Source organism: Vombatus ursinus, unplaced genomic scaffold, assembly GCF_900497805.2.
Source record: "Vombatus ursinus unplaced genomic scaffold, bare-nosed wombat genome assembly UNPS02014802.1, whole genome shotgun sequence".
In the NCBI taxonomy this organism is placed as follows: domain Eukaryota; kingdom Metazoa; phylum Chordata; class Mammalia; order Diprotodontia; family Vombatidae; genus Vombatus; species Vombatus ursinus.
The window spans coordinates 26011137-26032954 of NW_020954580.1; the positions used below are offsets into that span (position 1 = coordinate 26011137).

General features: G+C 38.0%; 1 protein-coding gene across 2 annotated transcripts in view; it reads right to left on the reverse strand.

The window, feature by feature from the left end:
* The window catches only part of SPERT (spermatid associated), a 37635-nt gene extending 21415 nt beyond the window's left edge, over positions 1–16220 (reverse strand). For both annotated transcript variants that reach the window (XM_027873463.1, XM_027873462.1), the window contains exon 1: positions 16146–16220. In XM_027873463.1, coding sequence (XP_027729264.1) covers positions 16146–16220 — 75 coding nt within the window. The remainder of the gene's footprint in view (positions 1–16145) is intronic.
* Positions 16221–21818: the final 5598 nt, after the last annotated feature.

Below are 21818 nucleotides of genomic sequence, written 5' to 3' on the forward strand. Positions count from 1 at the left end.
AGCAAGCTAAATATATAAATAAAATTTTAGAAAATTTAGACATAATAGAGCTTTGATGATTAATGAATGGAAATAGATCAAGATATTTTTAAAGTTATGTATGTCACCTGTACAAAAAAAAATTCACAAACAAATGCAAAAAAACAGAGCTTTCAAACAATGCAATGAAAATTACATTAATAAAAGATCTTTGAAGAAAGGATTAAAAATCAGAGAGTACTTTAGTCCTAAAGAATTGGTAGGTAAAAGAACAAATCATAGAAACAAGATAATTGATAAAGAAAATGACAATAGCCAGGACTGGTGACACACACCTCTGATGCCTGCTGCTCAGGATCTTTTGGACTTGGGAGTTCGAATCTACAGCGGCCAAGCTAATCAGGTGTCTGTACTGAGGCTGGCATAAAAATACGGTGACCCCCAGGTGCTGGAGAGCCACCAGTGGGCCTAAGTAAGGATAAACCAGCCCAGGTCAGAAGGTCAAAGTTCCTGTGTTCATCATCATCAGTAATATCAAATTCATGACTGCCCCTGCTCTTCCAGTCTGGGGGAGATAGGGACACTCCATCTCAAAAAAAATGACAATGATGAAACAACACACAAAAATTTTAGGGTTGTAGTCAAAGCAGTCCTTAGAGGAAATTTTGTATCACTGAACACCTTCATCAACAAAAGAGAGAAAAAATAAACTAATAAATTGAGAATGGAACAACAAAAAAAGCAACACAAAAAAATCCCTAAACACAAAACAAGAGATTCTGAAAGCCAGAGAATAGATTAGCAACAACAACAACAAAAAGCCAGAGATACCATTGAATCGATAAATAAAGAGCAGCAGATAGAATCCTGGGCTTGGACTCAGATCTGTGTGAGTTCAAATCTGGCCTTAGACACTTACTAGCTGTGTGGACCTGGGCAAGTGTTTTAGCCGCTGTCTGCCTTAGTTTCCTCAACTATACAGTGAGAATAATAATAGCACCTACCTCACAGGGTTGTTGCGAGGATCAACTGAGATAATATTAGCCCAATGCCTGGCACATAGTAGGTACTTAGTAAATGCTTATTTCCTTTTTATTCCCTCTTTTAAAAAAATAGGACCATCAACTAATCTGATTTCTAAAAAGAAAGGAAAATCAAACTGTCAATATCAAAAAGAAAAAAAGATAATTCACAATAAATGAAGATGAAATAAAGGAAAATATCAGAAATTATTATCCCTGAATTATATGCCAATAAAATCAACAACTTAGGTGAAATGGATGAATGGTTACAAAAATATAAAATAGTGTATTAACAGAATAAGAAGTAGAGAATTTCAAAAAATCTAATTTCAGAAAAAGAAATTAAACAAACCATAAATCAGCTCCCAAAGAAAAAGGCCTTAGCACCAAATGATGGATGTTAACAAATTCTATAATTCAATAACCATGAGTATTGGGTCTTGATATCCAAACTAAGGACAGAAAAAAAGAGAAAGAAAACTGCAGGCCAATATACCTGATGATTTATGATACAAAAATACTAAATAAAATATTAGCACAGAGGCTACAATGATGTATTTTTTAAGTAATTCACTGTGATTGGGTTAGATTTATACTTGGAATACAAGGTTAGTTCAATATAAAAAACTATAAAGATAATAGACCATATTAATAACAAAGTAACTAAAACCACATGATCATATTAATAGAAACTGGAAAGATTTCTGAAAAATCCAATACTTACTTTTACTAAAAATCTTAGAAAGAATAGGAATAAACAGACCTTTCCTTAATATGACAAATCTATTTAAAAGCGAGGGCCACCATTAAATATAATAGAGAAATCTCATTCCAATAAGATCATAAATAGAGCAAGGCTGTCCACTATCACCACTATTATCTGGCATATTCCTACAAATACTAGCTATAGAAATAAGGCAGGCAAAAGAAATTGAGAGAATAAGCATAGATAAAAAGGAAACAACACAATCCCTTTTTGCAAATATTATGTTCTATTTATACAAGTTTAAAATTTCAATGAAATAATTCACAACTTCAGCAAAGTAGCAAGAAATATAATTAACCCATATAAATCACCACTTCTTCTGTATACTACCAATTCCACTCAGAAGGAATAGAAAGAAACAAATTCTCAAATTTCAATAAAATATTTCAGATTCTACCTACTGATAGATACATAATAACACTGTACGTAGACAACTACAACATACCCTTTACAGAAATAACAACAGACGTAAAGAATTCAAGAAATATCAATTGTTCATGATTAGGCTGTGCCAATATAGTAAAAATGACAATACAATCAAATTATTAAGGAAACTTTTTTAGAGCTAGAAAAAAATAATGACAAAATTTACATGAAGGAAGAGAAGCTCAGGAATCTCAGGGGAAATAGTTTTGTTTTTTGTTTTTTGTTTTTTAGGTGGGAAAGAATTATCTGTTCCACTTCATATATGCAAATGCTCATTTTAAGTTTAGAATTTAAAAATTTTTTTTAAATGATTAATCCTATGACCTAAGCAATTCCATAAATGGGGATTTCACTCATCTGCTTCTATTTTAATTTGAACTCCAGACAGTGCTGACCTCATTTAGTAAAGTCCTATGAGGAGCCACTCAGCCAGGACCATCCACAACATAAGTTTGTCTAGAGTAGTGGGATTAAATATACTTTCCTATTTATACTATTTCACTGACAGTCTGTTGTGTACAACTTCTTAAAGATTTTTTTCTCTAATGAAATATTAATAAGCTAATTTCTTATGATATGTCAGCAATCTGTGATTTCCTTGGTATGAGAAAGTCCTCCACAAAACCTATCTCTTGTTATGACGTGTCTTAGAGAGTTTAGTTAACTGAGTTGCTCAAAGTCTTAGGAAAGACTGAGTCTGAATTTGAATCCAGATCTTTCTGAACCCAAAGCCAACCCTCCCTATACAATTTCATCATGCATCTCCATTGATTGTATTAAGAAAAATGAAGATATCTTGAAAGAAAAAAAAATGCAGACTATGTAGACCAGAGAAGTCAGGCAGACAAGAGCCTTTTTTTTAGCTCTTAGAGGGGCAGTGGTGTGCAGTTGAAAGGGCATTGTTTCTGGAGTCAGTTTAGATCCAAATCAGGCTTTGCTACGTATGACCTTAGCAAAGTCATTTACCTCTCTGGGCCTCAGTTTCCTCCTTTGTGAAGTGAGGGGATTTGGACTAGATAGTTGTTAAGGTCTTTTCCAATTCAAGGTCCTTTTCAATGTTACTGCTTTCAGCAAGGCAAAGAGTCTTTTTTAAAAAAAATCTTTTTAATTGTGTTTTTATCCTGAACTGGATACCAAATAAAACAAATAAAATGAGCATTTCCATATGTTCTAATATATATGTATATATGTTCTAACATATGTGTGTATACAATGTATTAGAATAGAAAAAAGGATTGTGCATGAAACTGCAAGTCTCCATTACAAACAACTTGCTTTTATTTTCAAATATATAACAAATTTCACATGTAACTTTCAAAGCCATCCTGCTTGTCTATGAATTCTTCAGTTCTCTTTTGCGTTTTAAAAAAAAATCCTTCAATGATTTCTTTTATCTTTCTTTCTTTCTTTCTTGACAACCCTATCCCTAACACCTTTCTCTCCCATTCCCTCAAAATTGGAGGAAAAAAAAAAGATACAAAAACTTCATAACAAATATGAATAATCAAGTGAAACAAATTTCTACAAAGGCCATTTCTGAAAATACATGTCTTATTCAGCATCTTAAATCCTTTACTTCCATCAGAAAGTGGGTCACACTCTTCATAATCAGTCCTCTGGAATCACGACTGGTCATTCAGTTGTTCAGAGTTCTTAAGTTTTTCAAAGTTGTTTATCTTTACAAAGTTGTTATAATTGTATAAATTAGTTTCCTGGTTCTCATCACTCCACTCTGCATCAATCCATATGAGTCTTCTACCCAGGTTGCTCTAAAACTGTCCTTTTCATCATCCATAATTTCTTTTGGCACAATAATATTCCATTACACTCACAAACCATCATTTGTTCAGTCATTACTGTAGTACACGGCCCATCCTCTTAATTTCCAGTTCCTTGACATTGCAAAAAAAAAGTTGCCATAAATATATTTGGATGTGTGTTCTTTTCCTCCTTTTTTTGATCTTGGCCTAGTAGTGAAATCACTAAGTCGAAGGTTAGACTCGGTGTACTGTTAGAGGGAGCATAGTTTCAATTTGCTTTTTAAAATGGATGTATACCAATTCATCACTCTACCAAAAGTACATTAATGTGCCTGTTTTCCTGAAGCCCCTCCAACAATTGTCATTTTCCATCTTGGTCATTCTTGTCCATCTGATGGGTACAATGTAGAACTTCAGAATTGCTTTAATTTGCATGTCTCTAAATTATTAGCAATTTGCAGAATTTTTCTCATATAGCAGTTGATAGTTTGGATTCCTTCCTTTGAAAACCAAAGATTCTAAGATAATGGTGTCAAACTCAAACAGAAATAGGGGTTATTAAACCACATATAAGGATCACTGAGAGTTGCATATTGATTTAGAAAACTATATATTAACGTTATCTTTGTTTTATTATAGTTTTATATGTTTTGGTAAATATTTTCCAATTACATTTTAATGTGGTTTGGGGCACATGTGGCCCAGAGACTGAGTATTTGACACCTCTTTTCTAAGCTGTATCCCAGACACGTCCAACAGGGACACAAATCAGCATCACCATAGCAATGTGAAACAATTGAATTTTTTAGCAAATGCCACTGATATAAACATATTTATCAATATGCAAAAACACAGTAGAAGTTAGAATGAGGTGGTTACTGAGAACAGGGATGTTTTGTTTTTGTCTTCATGTTCCCAAAGTCTAGTACAGTATCTGATATGCAACAATCAAATAATAAATGCTTGTTAATTGACTTGATCCTCATTTCATAGAATACTGAAGCCTAGATGACCTTGCTCAGGGTCATACAGATAATAAGTGGCAGAGATGGGATTTGAACCCAAGCCTTTTGATTCTAAATAGAATATTTTTCCACTGCTGCTTTTTTATTGCTTTCATATGTCTATTTTTTTTTCCTGCCTCAATTTAATGGCAAGCTCCTTGAGGGCAAAAACATTGTCATTTATTTATTCATTCATCTATCTATTAATTTATTTAATTTAAATTTGTCTTCCTCCTATCCTTCACTGAAGCATTCTGCTAATTCCTCATTATGGTGTGCTGGTAGCTCTGAATTGCTTAAGACTATTACAACACAAAGTATGTCATGTCTTACATGACATACTTACAAAATGAAAAGGGTTCAAAAGTACAGATTGAGTTATGAATTTTTGTCTGGGGACCAGACTACCTAAATTTTTTGAAGGGATGATTTACCCCCAAAGTTGTCCATAACATGACTTTTTTTTCCCACAGAAACTCACAAAACTGTCCATAATGGTGTGGTAAAATTGTAGCCCAAATATATGGAAGGAAAACCCATATCAATAAAGTCTCCTATATTTTAAAGTATTGTTGTGTTTTTGGTGTTCCTGTTCCAGAAAGTTAATACCATATTTTTCACACCCAGTAGGAAATTCAAGAAGTCCTTGGTATCTAATCCAGACAAAGTACATTAAGGAAAGAAGAAGAGTCAAATGTATTTTTATGCTACATTTGAGTTTACATTAAAATTTCATTTTGTATAGATCCCATTGTATATCAAAACATATTTAGTAGACTATGATAATAATCACATTGCAGTATCATGCTCATATTTTAGTGTCTTTCTATCTTCATTCCATAAAATACACATCACAAGGGTTCGTTAAAGGAATCTGCAGTCCAGGAAGACATATTTATTCTGGGTCTGTATTCTAATACTTCTAATATTCTAATACTCAAATTCTCAGGGTGGCATTCCAGGATGGAAATTTTTTTTTAAAAAAGCTACTTTAGAACTTCAGAGAGTTTGAAAATCTCTGACACAGTATTTTGGAACTCTGTGAGTGTGTGTGTGTGTGTGTGTGTGTGTGTGTGTGTGTGTGTAATTGCATTGTGTTGGATTTTTTTTTCTTTGAGGACTTTCTGCAAGTCAAAGATCTTAAAAAGCGTTCCACAATTGCTCATAGGGACACATGTGCAGCCACAGCCACAGCAAATTAAAGAACGTTTGGAGTAAATGCCACCAGGATAAACCTCTTAGCCCTAGGCTTTGAGTGAACACCTAATTCTGTGTATTTCTGGCACACAGGCTAGTACTGGGCATGTTTTGTAGCTGGAGTCATTCTATCCTGGATATTCATTTAATCCCAAGAAAAGCTTTGTGGTGTATCACACTACCAGAGCACCCGTTCATCACAAATGTTCCCATGCAACAATTGATCAAACATCCAGGCAGTTAGAATCAATTGCTTTAAAAAAAAAATCCTAAAACAAGATAAACCAGTGTTCTCTGTTAGAGGTAAGAGAAGTTAATCCACAGAGGAAAAAGACCGTGCCTAGCAAAGTGTTATACAGGGGAATGAATGCTCAATATGCATTCCCCATTTGGAGAAAAGAAAGAATAAGATTATGAAGAAGAGAGGTGTTGTCAAACATATAAAAACTATGTGTTTCTAAATATAGTCATATATGTATGAATACATGTATAATTATTTGTGTATGTGTGTATATATGTATATGTATTATATGTACACCTGTATATGTATGTGTATCTGTGTGCTTGTGTGTATAAAATTGATTACCACCTGGATTTTGATAGTACCATGAAACAGATGAGCATACTTCTCTGACGCCAGATCCAGTCAGCCTTTGGCCAATCAGAATTATATAACCATAGGTTTTAGTGAGAACTTAGAATTGGAAAGAGTTGCCTGTATGATATGATTTGAAGGGTGCTCAGAAAGTCCCTCTACTCAAACCCTAACGCACACATGCTTGAGCAAGGGCTGAAAAATCCATGTTAGGAATTCATTCCTTTGAGTCAAAGAACACCATCCTCTTATAAAATAAGGATGGGGAAGCCATTAAGTGACTAATACGTTAGTGTGAATGAGTTATTTGAATCTCTGTCCATTTATGTGGATAGAGACTTCTGGGAAAGAGTAATGTCAGAAAGGATAAGGCAAAGGACAGAGTGGGGCTTCAAAGACAAACTCCACCCACTTCACAATTGTTCACAGAGCTGGTCCTGATGCCTGGTCCTTTGGTGAGGCTTCTAAGGAGTAGGACTTTTCAGGAGGGTTTCTAGAGCTAGAGTTTCCAATGAATAATGGCCTCCTGCTTAATAACAATAGGCGGTGGGACGAGGTGCTATTTGAAGGTAGAGCTCAGTAGCCAAATGCCAAAACTTTTTCTTCTTTCTAGTCTTGTGAAACTGTGGGTAACCTACCTATAGGCCATTGGGTAAAATGTCCCAGTGTCCCTTGGACGAGAGTCATGGGATCATAGATTTAGAGGTAGAAGAGACCTTAAGAAATGTTTGTTGATTGACGGATCTAATCCAGCTTTTACAGATGAGCAAAGAAATCAAATGATTTGCCTGAGATATAACAGATAAAAGCAGCAGAACCAAGATTTGAGCCCACATCTTCTGATTCCAAAGCTAACACCCTTTCCCCGTTACCACACTAACTTTCTCTGTCCAAATCTGCCAACTGATATCTTTAAACTACTATTTTACAGCTAGACCACACAGTGGATAGAGCACTGGGCCTGAAGTCAGGAAGACCTGAGTTCAAATCTGGCTTCAGACACTTACTAGCTGTGTGACCCTGAACAAGTCATTTAACCTTGTTTTCTTTAGTTTCCTCATCTGCAAAACGAACTGGAGAAGGAAATGGCAAACACTCACTCCAGCATCTTTGCCAAGAAAACCCCTAATGGGGTCAATCACAGCAGCCAGCTCAATACCATTCAGACATCAGCAGCATTGACCTCCACGTATTTATGCAGTTCATATGGCTTATGCCTGAAATGCCCTCTTGGCTTATTTAAATCCTATTCAAGGTCTGGTTCAGATATTATTTGCTCTAGGAAGCCTTCTCTGGCACTACTTTCTTCAACACCATCCTTTTTCCTACCTCCATGAAAGTAATCTCTTCCTTCTAAAATGTTTCTAGAGCACTTTGGATTGCTCCTAATACACTCTACCTAAAGACAAGCAGATTGAGCTTAATGCAAGGGAAAACTTGCTAACGATTAGAGCTATCCAAAAATGGAATGGGATGCCTCAACTGGTAGTGGATTCCTCCTTCTTGTTTATTCTGTCTGACTTGTCACAACTTTGTTTGGGTTTGTTTGTTTGTTTGCAAAAATACTGGACTAGTTTGCCATTTCCTTCTCCAGCTCATTTTACAGATGAGGAAACTGAGGCAAATAGAGTTAAGTGACTTGCTCAGGGTCACACAGCTAAGTAAGTGTTTGAAGCCGGATTTGAACTTAGGTCTTCTTGACCTAGCTCCTCCTCACTGGAAGCCTTCAAAAGCTTCTAGAGATTAGCTTAATGACTATTTGTCAGAGACTTTAAAGAGGGGAATTTTAGTCAAGTGTAGTTTAAGCTTTTTTAGGCTAAATTTTTAATGTTGCTTATCTGCTTTGCTAGAGAGTTACTTCATTGGGAGCTACCTATACCAAGGAAATCACAGATCTCAATTAGGAAAAACACCTTGGACCAGATGACCCCTGAGATTTCCTTTCAAATCTGAGATTCTGTAACATCATACTTATGTAATGGGGAAATGTTGCATTCCCCATTAGACTGCAAACCCCTTGAGAGTAGAGACCACAAGTAGTTTTTCATCTTTTCATTCCCAGTTCAAATCGCACCACACATGCTTAATACACATCTATTAAACTAAATAAAATTGAATTGCAGAACTAGAGAGGCTGGAAGAAAAGAAAGAAAAACCAAAGATGGTACCAGTTTTCACTCTGGATAGGAAGAGAGAGAGAGAGAGAGAGAGACAGAGACAGAGAGACAGAAACAGAGAGAGATCCTCCCTTAACACAAGTCTTTAAATGTAACTCGGCTCCAGGTGCAATAACCAAGTCTATATATTAGCAAAAGAAAAAAATTTGCTGACATGTGAAGGATAATAGGCAATAAACAGCATGTGTTCATAAATCCCAGGAAGACAAATTTGATTGCAGGGTGTGTTTTTTCACAGAGTTACAACATAAGCAGACAGAGGATAAAGGAGATGTCATATATTGTAGATTTAGTTAAGCATTTGACACAGAATATCGTGAAATCTTACTCCAAACATTTATTTAAATTGGCATGGATATGAGTACTGTCAGGGGGACTCAACGGTGTCTGAAGGACAGACACAGACAAAGGGTAATGAGAAATGGAAATGTGTCGGGAAGCAGCCTAGGAGGGGAGAACTGGTTGTGTTCATTCCAATTTTATTTAGAATCTTCATTAAGGATCTAGGAGTAAACAATGCCTTAATGAAATTCACAGAGCCTCCTCCAACTGGGAAATGTTGCAAATACCAGGGAGAACCGAAACTGCCATCTACAAAGGGAACTCACAGGTCAGGCATCCAGGCAAGAAATAACAATGACAGCTTGGAAAAAAAAAAGTACTGTGAGTCAATGCACTGGGGGGAAATAAATCAGAAACACAAATATTTAATGTGAGAAAGAAAAAGTGGAAATCAATAAAGCCTGAATAGACCTAGAGGTGATAACAAATAGCAAACTGTGTGAATTTGCAATGTAATAGAGGAGAAAGAAAAGATCTGATGGGCTGTAGAGCCAGAGGCGCTTGTGTAGTGAGATGGAGCACAAGTCCAGTAAATCCTGTTGACAAAATAGTGGACACTCCCACACTCCTACAGGTCTGCTGGGGAGACTATAAATCCAAAGCTGAACCAGGCCTCAGAAGCCATTTTGTACAGCCCCCACATTTCACAAGTCAAAAAACTGAGGTCCAGGGAAATTAGCAACTTGCCTAAGGTCACAAAGGCAATAATATCAGAGGTAGGATTTGAACCCTGATCCTCGAACTTTAAAGCTTTTTCCACCATGCTATACTGACTTCCTGACATCTTGGAAGCACTTTAAAGTAGTTTCTTTATCTGTAAAATGAGAGGTTGAACAAAATGACCTCTAAGATCTCTTCTAGTTCTAAACCTATGACTCTATGATGTATATACACAAGAAAGTGTGGCTCTTCTAAAGAAAACTATGTTCTATTCTTCTTACAAAATAAATTCTTTCTCTCCCCTCAAAAAATTCCTGGCTCCTGATTTAGCCCAGTTCTTTCATTTTATAAATGGGAAGCTATAAGGCTCTGAGATGACCTGATATGCTCAAAGCCACAGAACTAGTTATTGATGGAGCCGGGACCAGAAATTCTATTCCAGATCTTTCCATACATCAGGCAATTTTTTGCTTAACGCAACACAGTAGTAGTTCAAAGCATTTTAGAAAAGCGTAGGGGCAGCTAGGTGGCACAATGGATAGAGCTCTAGTCTTGGAATCAGGAGGACTTGAGTTCAAATCCGATCTCAGACACTTGACACTTATTAACTGTGTGACCCCGAGCAAGTCACTTAACCCCAATCGCCTCACTGAAAAAAGAAAAGGGTAACTTCTCTTTTCCTTCTTTTTTTTTTTTTTTGGCTAGGCAATGGAGTTAAGTGACTTACCCAGAGTCACACAGAAGTATTCTAGAAGTATTCTTTACACAGCAGGAAAACAAATTATTACCAATTTCTTGAAAGAGAACTTGGATGGCACAGGAACAAAATGTCTACTCCCCAGGACACCACCCTGTCCCCTCAGCCAGTGAGCCCTTGGGAAGATGTTACCCCATCTTCAACACACATCATTCTATGTGTCCCACGCCTAATCCCCCATTGACCCCTCTACAATGCAGAAGAAGAATAAATACTCTCCTCTCCCAAAGTGCAGGATCAAGTTTGGTAAATATTCCCTCCCCCCACACTCTCCCCACCTCCCATTCTTCTGCCTGTCTAGCCATCTACAATATTCTTCCCCAACCTTGAGTCCTTACTTCCTATGAACTGGCTGCCAAGTCACAGAGGTAACTACCATCCAGGACAGCTCTTTCAGGGAAAAAATTATTCTAAACCACATCATTTCCCTCCTTTTCCTCTCCTGGTTTTCTGTGAGTTCTTGTACTTTGGTCACCTGTCAATAAGTTTTTTTGGGGGTATATGTATGTGTGTATTTTGCCAGACCTGAGGGGACTTTCTCTATTAACGAAGGTCAGCAACTTCAGAGAATTGATCTCCTGGGGATACTGAGAAGTTAAGTGACTTGCCCAGGGTCACACCATCAATTTGTTTCAGAAGCTGGACTGGAACCCATCTTCCTGAATCTGAGGCTGGCTCTCTATTCATCACACTGTGCTGCCTCTCAGAATACTAATGCAGAGACCTAATGGGGCAAAAACATAGGAACTCAAAAGAAAGAGCCACCAACAGCAATAGATTCTTCTAGGAGCTACTTGCCACCCCTACATCCACCCACACCACCACCATGTCAACACAAAACTAACAAACAAACAAAAAAAACTACCAGTATTTAAGTTCTAAACACACTCATACAGCCATTATGGTCATTCCACCACCAGAAGCAGCATATCCTCCTAAGAAGATACAGATTTAATTCTGGTTAATTAGTAGGCACAAAGTTGGTAGAAAATTGACTGTTCAATGTGAGATGGTAAATACAATCTGAATCTGAGGGTCCTGAATTGCCAATGCTCTCTATTGGCATGTTGTACAATCCAGCTGGTCACACTCACCCCAAATTGTTACAATTGCTTCTACTAAGACAGAGAATTCCAATCATTTCCTCCCATTCTCTACTTTCCTTCTGAAAACTCTTTGGGAGGGTCAGCTATAGAAATTGCTCTCTGACCACATCACCCCAGTCATTCCTGTATCAAGGATTTTAGGCTTTACCTCCACATCTGACTCCATTCCGCATTTCAGCCTGAGTGCCTAAAGTTTGCAAACAGGGTGGAGGGTAACATCAGACAAATAAGGCAGCCCCCATTGTGACAACCCAACTACCCCCAACCACATAAAGAGCAATTTGGTAAATCGGGAACCAGGAGTTGAAAGCTACTATCATACCTTTTACCAGCTCAACAGTCTTTGTTCTCTCTGCTGATGCCAGAGAATTTGTAACCCCCATCTTCTTCACCTTTGGTAAGTAGGCATGGAGACAGTGACTGTTGTCTTGACTCATCAAAATGGTAATCCCTTAAACACTAGCTTTTACCTTGTGTTTCTAAAATGTCTTCACATCTACTCATTCTCATGTATTTAGACTAAGGACCAGTTTGACCCCCTCCCTCAAGGCTCAGGTAAGTGTTTTGAGATGGTGGACCATTTCATAGAATGATTAGAAATTTAGTGCTGGAAGGCATCTAAAAAGAAAGATCATCTTTATAGCCAATGAAACATCTAACAGCAGAAAAGTGATAGACTCTGGGAAAGAAATAAGGCACGTCAGATGTGCTCTCTACATAGGGATGTTGTGTTGATTTGTTCTACTTAATTATACTTCTTTGTTACAAAGGAGGGTTATAATGAAGGGGTGTCATTAAGATGGAACAGTGATGTTTAAAAAATATTAGATAAAACATTTATATTTTTAGAATAAAGATTATCCAGCCCAATAGTGTCAAAACTTTTTTGAATGCATTCTTCTATAAGTAAAAAATTTCTGTGCACACCCCCATATAGTTACCCATTTGTAAACTATACTGATAATTATATACACTAGTCAGTCAATCAAAAAGCATTTATTAATCACTTACTGGGGATACAAAGAAAGGCAAAAATAGTCCTGTCCCCAAGGAGTTCACATTCTTATGTGGAAGGCAGCATATACATACATGTGTACAAAGAAGACAAACACAGAGTAAATATGTGGTTATCTTAGAGGGGAAGGCACTGACAACCTAGAGGACCAGGAAAGGTCTCCTGCAGAAGGTGTGAGGTATGCTGAATCTTGAAAAAGCCAAGATTTGGAGATGAGGAAGGAGAACATTCTAGGCATAAGGGTCAACCATCCAATACAAGGAATCTTTAAAGATGAAGTATTATGTGTGAGTAGATCAACATAGCTAGATCAAAGAAAAGGGAATAAATTAAGTGTAAAAAGACTAGAAATAGAGGAAGGGGCCAGGTAATGAAGAGCTTTAAATGACAGAGGATTTTATATTTGATCCTTGAAACAACAGGGAGCCAGTGAAGTTTAATGAGGGGAAGAAGGGGAAAGGAGAGACGCATAGACTGACCTAGAAGCTTTAGGAAAAACACTTTGGCAACTGAATAGAGGAGGGCTGGGACTAAGAAGTGACTTGAGACAGGGAGACTAATTAGAAGCATATTCCTATAATCCAGGCAAATTGATGAGATCCTATATGTAGACGGTGTGAATGGAAAGAAAATGAAATATACGAGAGGTGTTGTTGCAAGGGTAAAAACAAGATTGGCAATGGATTCATATGTGGGTGTGTGAGAGCAAGAGGTCAGGATGTCACTAGGGAAGTGATCCCAGGAGACTAGGGGGCAGATGAGACAGACAAAAAAACATTTGATCCTAAAATCAATAGGAAGCCACTGGAGTTCATGAACAGTAAAAAAGTGACATGAGCAGACCTGCGCTTTAAGAAAAAGTCACTTTGCCTGCTGTGTTGGAGATTTATTAGAGAGGGGATAGACCTGAGTCAAAGAGACTAAATTAGGAAACTATTACTTTAGTTTAGGTGAGAGTTTATGAGGCATTGAACTAAGGTAATGGTTATATAAGTAGGGAGAAGAGGAAAAATACAAGAGATGTTGGGTAGGTAAATATGGCATGACTTCGATATCTGGGGTGAGAGAGAGAGTGAGGAGAAATCAATAACAGCAGGGTTGAGAGCCTGAGTGATTAACTGGATAAGATTGTATGCTCCACAGAAATAACGAAGTTCAGAAGATAGGTGGGTTGGGGGGGAGGGGCATGAAAGGGAAAGGTAATGAATTCTCTTTTGGTCATGTTGACTTTGAAATGCCTATGGCACATCAAAATATCCCATAGGCACTTCATGATGTAAGACTGGAGCTCAGGAGAAAGATTATGGCTGGAGAATATATATAAACACATACATACATACACATATATGTATGCATACATATGTATAATATATATATATAATATATATATATATATATATATATTCCACATCGAGAAAAGGGAATACCTACTGTTGGAGGGTGTGATATGAATAAGTAAAGGAAATTAAGGGGTTGTCACAGAGATGGGACAACCAAGAGACAGCAGTGTCAGGACAACCCAAAGAAGAGAGAATAAGTATCCAGGAGAGGGGTGGTCAGCATGGTCAGAGAAGGATGAGGATGGAGAAAAGACCATCGGACCTGGCAATTAAAAGACGGTTGTTAATTTTGAACAGAACAGTTTGAACTGAATGAGAAGTCAAGGATAAGATGGAGGTGGAGAACCTGAGTTACAGGAAGCATGGAGGTACCCTCCCCAGAAATAAGAAAGTTCAAAAGATGGGTGTATTGGGAGTAAAAGATAACGTCATTGTAATCCATCTGTATTATACTATGCTACTCACTCTTTCCCACTGAAAAACGAAGAGTTTGTGCAAGGGTGATGATACATAGTTACTTTTCCCCAGAGCTCAAAGACTGCAGTGGTCGCAATCCAGAGAATATTGGGCGAAGCTGTTGGGTGGTAAGGAATGGTGGAGTTTTGCCAACACAAATGTCATCTGGTGCCTAGGTCAGAAGTCAGGTTATGATATTATAACCCCCATGAAGGACAAACACATTTGTGTATAACCATTGAAGACCAGATGTGCAAGGGAGTGCAGAGAAGGGTTAAAGGAAATGGTTAAGTTGTGCTAGAGACAAATCCCACCAATAGCTGGGGGTGAGGGGAGGCAAGGATGGGACCCATCTTCTAATTTGATAATTGGTTTATCAACTTATCCCTTCGGGTCAAGTCACAACCCGCTTGGGGTCATTCCAATGCCCCCACTTTGAAGACAACTGATCCGAACTAGCTGCCTCATTTTACAGATGATGAAGCTCAGAATCAAAACAGACTTAGTTCCTTCCTCAAGGTTACAAAGCTAAGTAGTGGCAGAGAGATCTAGGGCTAGAATCCCAATATCCTGTTGATATTTCACTTTATTTTCATGACACCACACAATAATTTTGGGGAAGAAGTTGAGTGCGTCTTTAACTAAAAACCACATACTGCATTTTTCTTTGATATACCAGTCATAGACTTGGGTATTTTATCTTTGTTCAGGCTGAGTTAGGTTTGGGATCCTTCCTGAGCTAACCATCTCCAAGCCACATAAACAAGATTCCCACATAATAAATAAGCTTTAGATATATGAGGTAGCCTTAAACCCACCTTGCCAGAGGGGGAACATTGTCCTTTGTCAAGTAATCTGGCACCTTCCCCTATGCCCCATCCCCCTCCGAATTTTAATTTGGCCAAGAGAGATGCTCAGTAGAGCAAGTGTGATAGACTTTTGTTTCCATTTCCACACTCGAACCTCAGTTTCCCAAAGAAGAAAAATAATATAGCTATTTTGCCCTTTTGCTTACCATCTACACCCTCAATTATTTGGGCACTAAGATTGAAAATCTGAGTGTGAAGGAACATGCACATCCCTGCGCCTCGTCATCCGGGCCCTGGCTCCAAATAACCAGGTGGTCTAGAACAGCATTTCCTAAAGTGATTCAGCCATGGACTGCTTTGAGGGTTGAACTACATGAATTCAAATCTTAAAGGCTAGTCCAGGAGACGGAAAAAAGGCAGAACTTGGGGAAAGTAGGGTGTTAATGAGAGGGGAAAAAGCTTATTTTTAAAATCATTATATAGGATTTTTTATATACGTAATTTTATATTTCATATTTTAGAGGAAAAATTATCACCAGTATTGAAATTTTCTTATAGGACTCTAATGGTTCCCGTTAGCCAGAATACCAGGGTTCTCATTTGGATAATGCTGGTAGCACTATTTTTTTTTCCTATACCTGTATTATATTTTGGAGCAGCTGTCTTGATGCCTACACGCTTATGTTTTAGATAATCTCTTTATTTTTTTTTCAAAATAAAAGATTAAATCATACCAAAGTGAAATTCCAGGTGTAGGTTCTTCGCAGAAGTTGGTCTCCAAAACACTCAGAACATTCTAGAGGTGACATCACAAAAGACTACCACACATTCTCAGGGGACATTGTTTTCCTCAGAGCCACACAGACTCAAATATGGCATTTCAGTTTAGTGACAGGCAAACAAGTAGACTACTTTTGGGCGTTTTTGTCTGCACAGTTCAACAGAGCAGTATGACATATAATGAGCCCCATCAAATGTTCCCCTGGTTTGGTCATACTTGACAAAGGACTATTTTCCCCCTCTGGCAAGGTGGGTTTTAGGCCACCTCATATATCTAAAGCTTATTTGTTATGTGGGAATCTTGTTTATGTGGCTTGGAGATGGTTAGCTCAGGAAGGATCCCAAACCTAACTCAGCCTGAACAAAGATAAAATACCAAAGTCTAACGTCCAAAAAAATAAATTATTTTAAAAGTCCAACATCCACACCACACTATTAGATAACTGGGCTTTGTGACAAAGCCCCAGGCTTCCCAAGCTCCTATTCCTTCACCTCCCTCCTCAATTCATCAGTCTGAGAGAGGAACAAACCATTCCATTTAAGCCCTTCCATTGTTAACTTACTTAGTCATAGAATGACAGAAATTCAGAGCCAGAAAGGATGTGGGGTCATCTAGTCTCAGCCTCAAGAAGACCTAGGGGAAGACCTCCCGCATCACAACCACAGAGAGCATCATCAGGATAGATAAGACTCCTGGTGTTTTCCTATGACTGATCCCTTTGCTCCCTAGGCAGATGTCAAATCAAATACCAGGAAAATTGGGTCTTATATAGTATTAGGGTTGACCTTAGAATGCTGTGATCCTGCAGCTCATTCAGAGCTCATTCTTCCTGGTTATTTTTAGAGACAAACTGAGTCATTTGAGGGATATCCCAACCTCAGTATAGGCATATCCAATCATTCATCACCTATGTTCTTTTCCCTACTGGGAATCAGATACCCCAGCACTCAGATGCCCCAGCTCTTGTCTTATACCTAATAATTCCCCTATTATTCTTCGTACTAACATTCTCATCACACATCTATTTTTCTGTGAGCAAGCCCTTCTAAATGGCACTATGGGCCTGACACTGAGCCTTGAACTACACGTGCCTAGTAGGTATAAATCTAGACAGGCAGGAATGGCAGAAAGAAAGGGAAAGATGTCCATCCGTTTCAGTGGCACCATACTTCACCCTCAGCCTGGGATGAAAAGATTAAGACACACGCAAAAAATCCAGCCTTGTTTATGATTAGGTGGGAACATGGCAGAGGATTAGACTTCCACCATGGAAGGATTGCCAAAGATTTGTCCCAGAAGCCCAGTGAATACTCATAGCAATCTGTAACCAACTCTTTGGAGACAAGGTGCAGAGTTAGTTGGTTGACCTTTTCCCTCCTTTGCTTTGTGGATAAAGTGTTGGATCAATTACAATAGTAACTTGTAAGATGCAGTCTAATGCAATAGAAAAGACCGTTCATCAGACAGGCAAAGCACCTGGGTTCTAGTCCATGTTCTCTCATTAACTCCCTTTGTGATCATCCGTAGGCAGTTAACAACCTCTCTGAGACTCCTCATCTGTGGAAAGAGGAGACTGGATTAGATGATCTATAAAGTTCTCCAAGGTATAATGGTTGAGGATTCTACTCCATCCTTTACTAGTCTCTTTCTTCCCCAAATTTCCAAACTATACACAAAAGAACCAGGAACTTCTGCTGCATTTACTTAGTTTATTGGCTTTGCAAGGAAAATATGTTTGGCTTTGCAGGTGGGAGGAGGGGGCAGGCAACCACAACTCTCTGATCCTAGGGTCTACAATGAGCAGATGGTCTATCAAAGACAAGTGTTCTTAGGAGAGGTCAATTGGGAAACACTTAGTTTAAACCCAGACTTTAAATTTCCCTTTTAACAGATATGTGGGGAATATACTAAGATAATGGGAAGCTAGGTTGGCTCCATAAAATAATGTATAACTGACCGTGTTCATGCTGAACTCATCAATCAATGTAGTGAGTAAACATATATACTCAATACCATGATAAGCATTACATAGAATACAGAGAAAATACAAGTCATTATACTGACTTCATGGAGCTTCTAACTGGGGAGAGCTCAAATTCTGCATCACCAATAGCTATTAGACATCTCAAACTAGATGTACTATAGATATCTTAAATTCAACATCCTATATAGACATCATTATCTTTTCCCAAAAACTCACCTTTCTTCTGAATTTCCCTATTGACACTAAGGGTACTATCATCTCTCAGGTTCATAAACTCTGTATTAATCTTTGACACCTCACTCTACCTCACTTCACCTAGCTACTCCCTAGCCTTGGTATATCTAAAATAATTGGCGACAGTACAAGAATGTAAAGAATGAAGGGTTAAACTATGTGGTACAGTTCAAATCTGATCTCAGACACTTACTGACTATTATGACCCTGGACAAGCCTTCCTCAGACTCAGTTTCTTCATCAGTAAAAATGGGGATAACAATAGCACCTATCTCCTAGGGTTATAATGGGAATTGCAACCAATTACTAAGAAGTAATGGTAAATTAAGGTTGTATATAAGGATGGGGACTGATTGTGGAAGACTTGGTGGGATGGGAACTATGACTATAACAGGACTCAGAAAGGGCCTACCTGATTCAAAAGGAACAGAATAGATAAGAGGTGAGATTGAGTATCAAGAAGATCTACTCATGAGGTGAAATTCGAAAATCAGAGAGGAGGGCCATTTGAATCAAGGTTAATGGAGGGAGAAATAGAAGCACGGTTATCACAGATTTATGCTTCAGACCCCCTGGATGGAAGGAGGAAATAGTCCAGTTTGAGGAATGAATTACAAACTCGGAATGGAAGAATGATGTAGTAGTGATACTTTTCTTTGCCAAAAGCAGAGCCACTGCATTCCTAGATTGCCATAATTATCATTTCATTCTTCAAAAGGATATCAAGTGACAAGGAGAACTGCTATTCTGAACCTAATTCTAGACAACAAGAAATTATTAATAAAATAGAAAAAAAATGGAGAATTTGAGGACAAGTGACCATTCTATTTTAAAATGTGTTATAGAAAAGGAAAGCCAGGCATAGTTTGTGTAGTATTACAAGGAAAAAATATTGAAATGACATTCATAATGGTCAAGTTGAGTGTGTTCATGTTACTGTATCTATAATTTCAGGAAGTTAGCAATCTCTAGCACTTTCTCTCACTCAACGTCTTTTGGTACTATTGTCAGAGATAGTAAACTATTGATCTGACTCCATATGGCAATTCTTATGCTTCCAGGTAAAATTAATTCTTTTAAATGTTGCTTAGAAACTGAAGAATATAATTTAAAACCTTTAGTAGTGGACAAAAATTATACATAGGAAGTCTTCCTAAGGGAGAGTAACATGTATGGACCCAGTCTGCCATCAAGTTGCCCAATCTTATTTATTACAATCAATCAACAATCATTTACTGAGAAGTGTGTAAGATACTGTCAGTGATGGTAGTAGTATGAAACATAGTGTTTGTCGTCCAAGAATTTAAAAGAGAAGTAAAATCTATACGTCCTTCAGTCACTTCTTTTCTTCTAGCCCACAGATATGGGCAATCTTAAGATTCAGGCTCACACAGAGAGAAAACTGTAGAAAAGAAGTACTTAACCTGGAGTCTGTGGATAGATTTCCAGGATATGAAGAAAGGAGATGTATGAACTTAGCGGAGGTGATGGGGGAATTTACATCTTTGTTTCAATATAATTAGTTTTCTTTGTAATCCTATATACTTTGCTTAAAACATTTTTTTTTCCAAAAAGGGGTCCCTAGCCTTGACCAAACTGTTAAAGGACTCCCGGACAAAAGAAAAATTAAGAACATCTCCTGCTGTAGACATAGGAGAGTGGTACTGAATCTTAGGGGATGCTCATATTATGGGGAAGGAGTAAGAAAAGGCCGTTGGGTGGCTAGGTGGCACCATAGCGCACAGAGCGCCAGGCCTAGAGTCAGGAAGACTCATCTTCCTGAGTGCAAATCTGGCCTCAGACATTCACTAGCTGTGTGACCCTGGGCAAGTCACTTAACCTTGTTTGCTTCAGTTTCCTCATCTGTAAAATGAGCTGGAGAAGGAAATGGCAAACTACTGCAGTAACTTTGTCAAGAAAATCCCAAATAGGAGTCACAGGGAATTGGATATGACTGACAAATGACCAAACAACAACAAAGAAAAGGAGTTATTGAAGGGTACAGATAAGTAGTAATGTAGCATCATAAAGGCCAAGAGAAAAAAGTTTCCAGAAGAAAGAAATAATCAACAATATCAAATTCTGCAGAAAGTATACAATGAATGAGGCCTGGAAAAAAAAAAGGCCATTTGGTAATTAGAAGGGCATCCGTGAATAGAGCAGTGAAAGTGGCAGCCATATTGTAGATTGAAAGTGCATAGTACAAAAGTAGAGGCATTGTAAGTTGTTGTTCAATCATGTCTGGTTCTTTGTGACCTCTTCTGGGATTTTCTTGGCAAAGACACTGGAGTAGTTTGCCATTTCCTTCTCCAGCTCATGTTATAGATGAGGAAACTGAGGCAAACAGGGTTAAGTGACTTGCCCAGGTTCACACAGCTGGGAAGTATCTGAAACTGGATTGAAACTCAGTTGTTCCTGACTCCAGGCCTGGCACTCTATCCGTTGCACCACCTAGCTGCCCAGTTTTATAGAATGTAAATCATTCATTCAATCAAAGAATCACAAACCCTTTGAGTAAGAGAAGTCCTTTTGCAATTTTTATCTGGCTTGGACTCCCCTCCCTGACATTCTTGACAAATAGTCCATCAGGTGTTTGCTTGGAATGCTTCCAGTAATGAGGAGATCACTTCTCTCTAGGCTGCATTCCTGACTCTCTTTTCTTTCTCTATCGTGTTGCAAAAACCTGCTTCCCCCTGGAAATTCACTCTGTCCCAGGACTTGCCCTTCTTCTGATTGGCTGGTTCCTTCTAGAACCTATACTTTAAGGAAAACCACCCAGACCAGCCATGACTCCATTCCTCTCTAGGCTGCACATCTGACTCATCTCCACAGGACTTCGTCTACCATGCTCCCATGCTACGTCCCTTCATTTTCTGCCTCCCTTCTACCCCTTTATCTGTGCCCTCTTTTAAGCTTCCCTTCATGAATTATCTTCCCCAATGTAATTGGGAAATGTTTAACAAAAAAAATAAAATACAACATAGATAATGTTGATTTGTGGTTTTCTAAATAAATATATTGCTCATAGGGAAAGGATCTCTTTCTATTTGAGTTTGACACTACTGGAGTAAAGCACTGAGAAAAAGGTCCCTGTCCTCAAGAAGCTTATAGTCTAGTGGAAGAGGCAACATGTCAATAACTTGGTATGGCTAAGGTAAATAAGGAATGTAGATGGAAGGTAACTTTGGCAGGAATTCCTAGGAGTATTCTGGTAAATGTTGAACAACCAGGGGGAAAATGTGCCCAAGACACCCTTTGAAGTTTCATTACTCACATTTTCCCATCGTTTTCTTAAGTCTAGATAATCAACAAGACGATAAATCAAAATGATTTGTATCATTTATCAATTTCTGAAGTATAAATGCTCACACTGAAAATTTAACAATCAGCTGTCACAAGTCTGTTCAA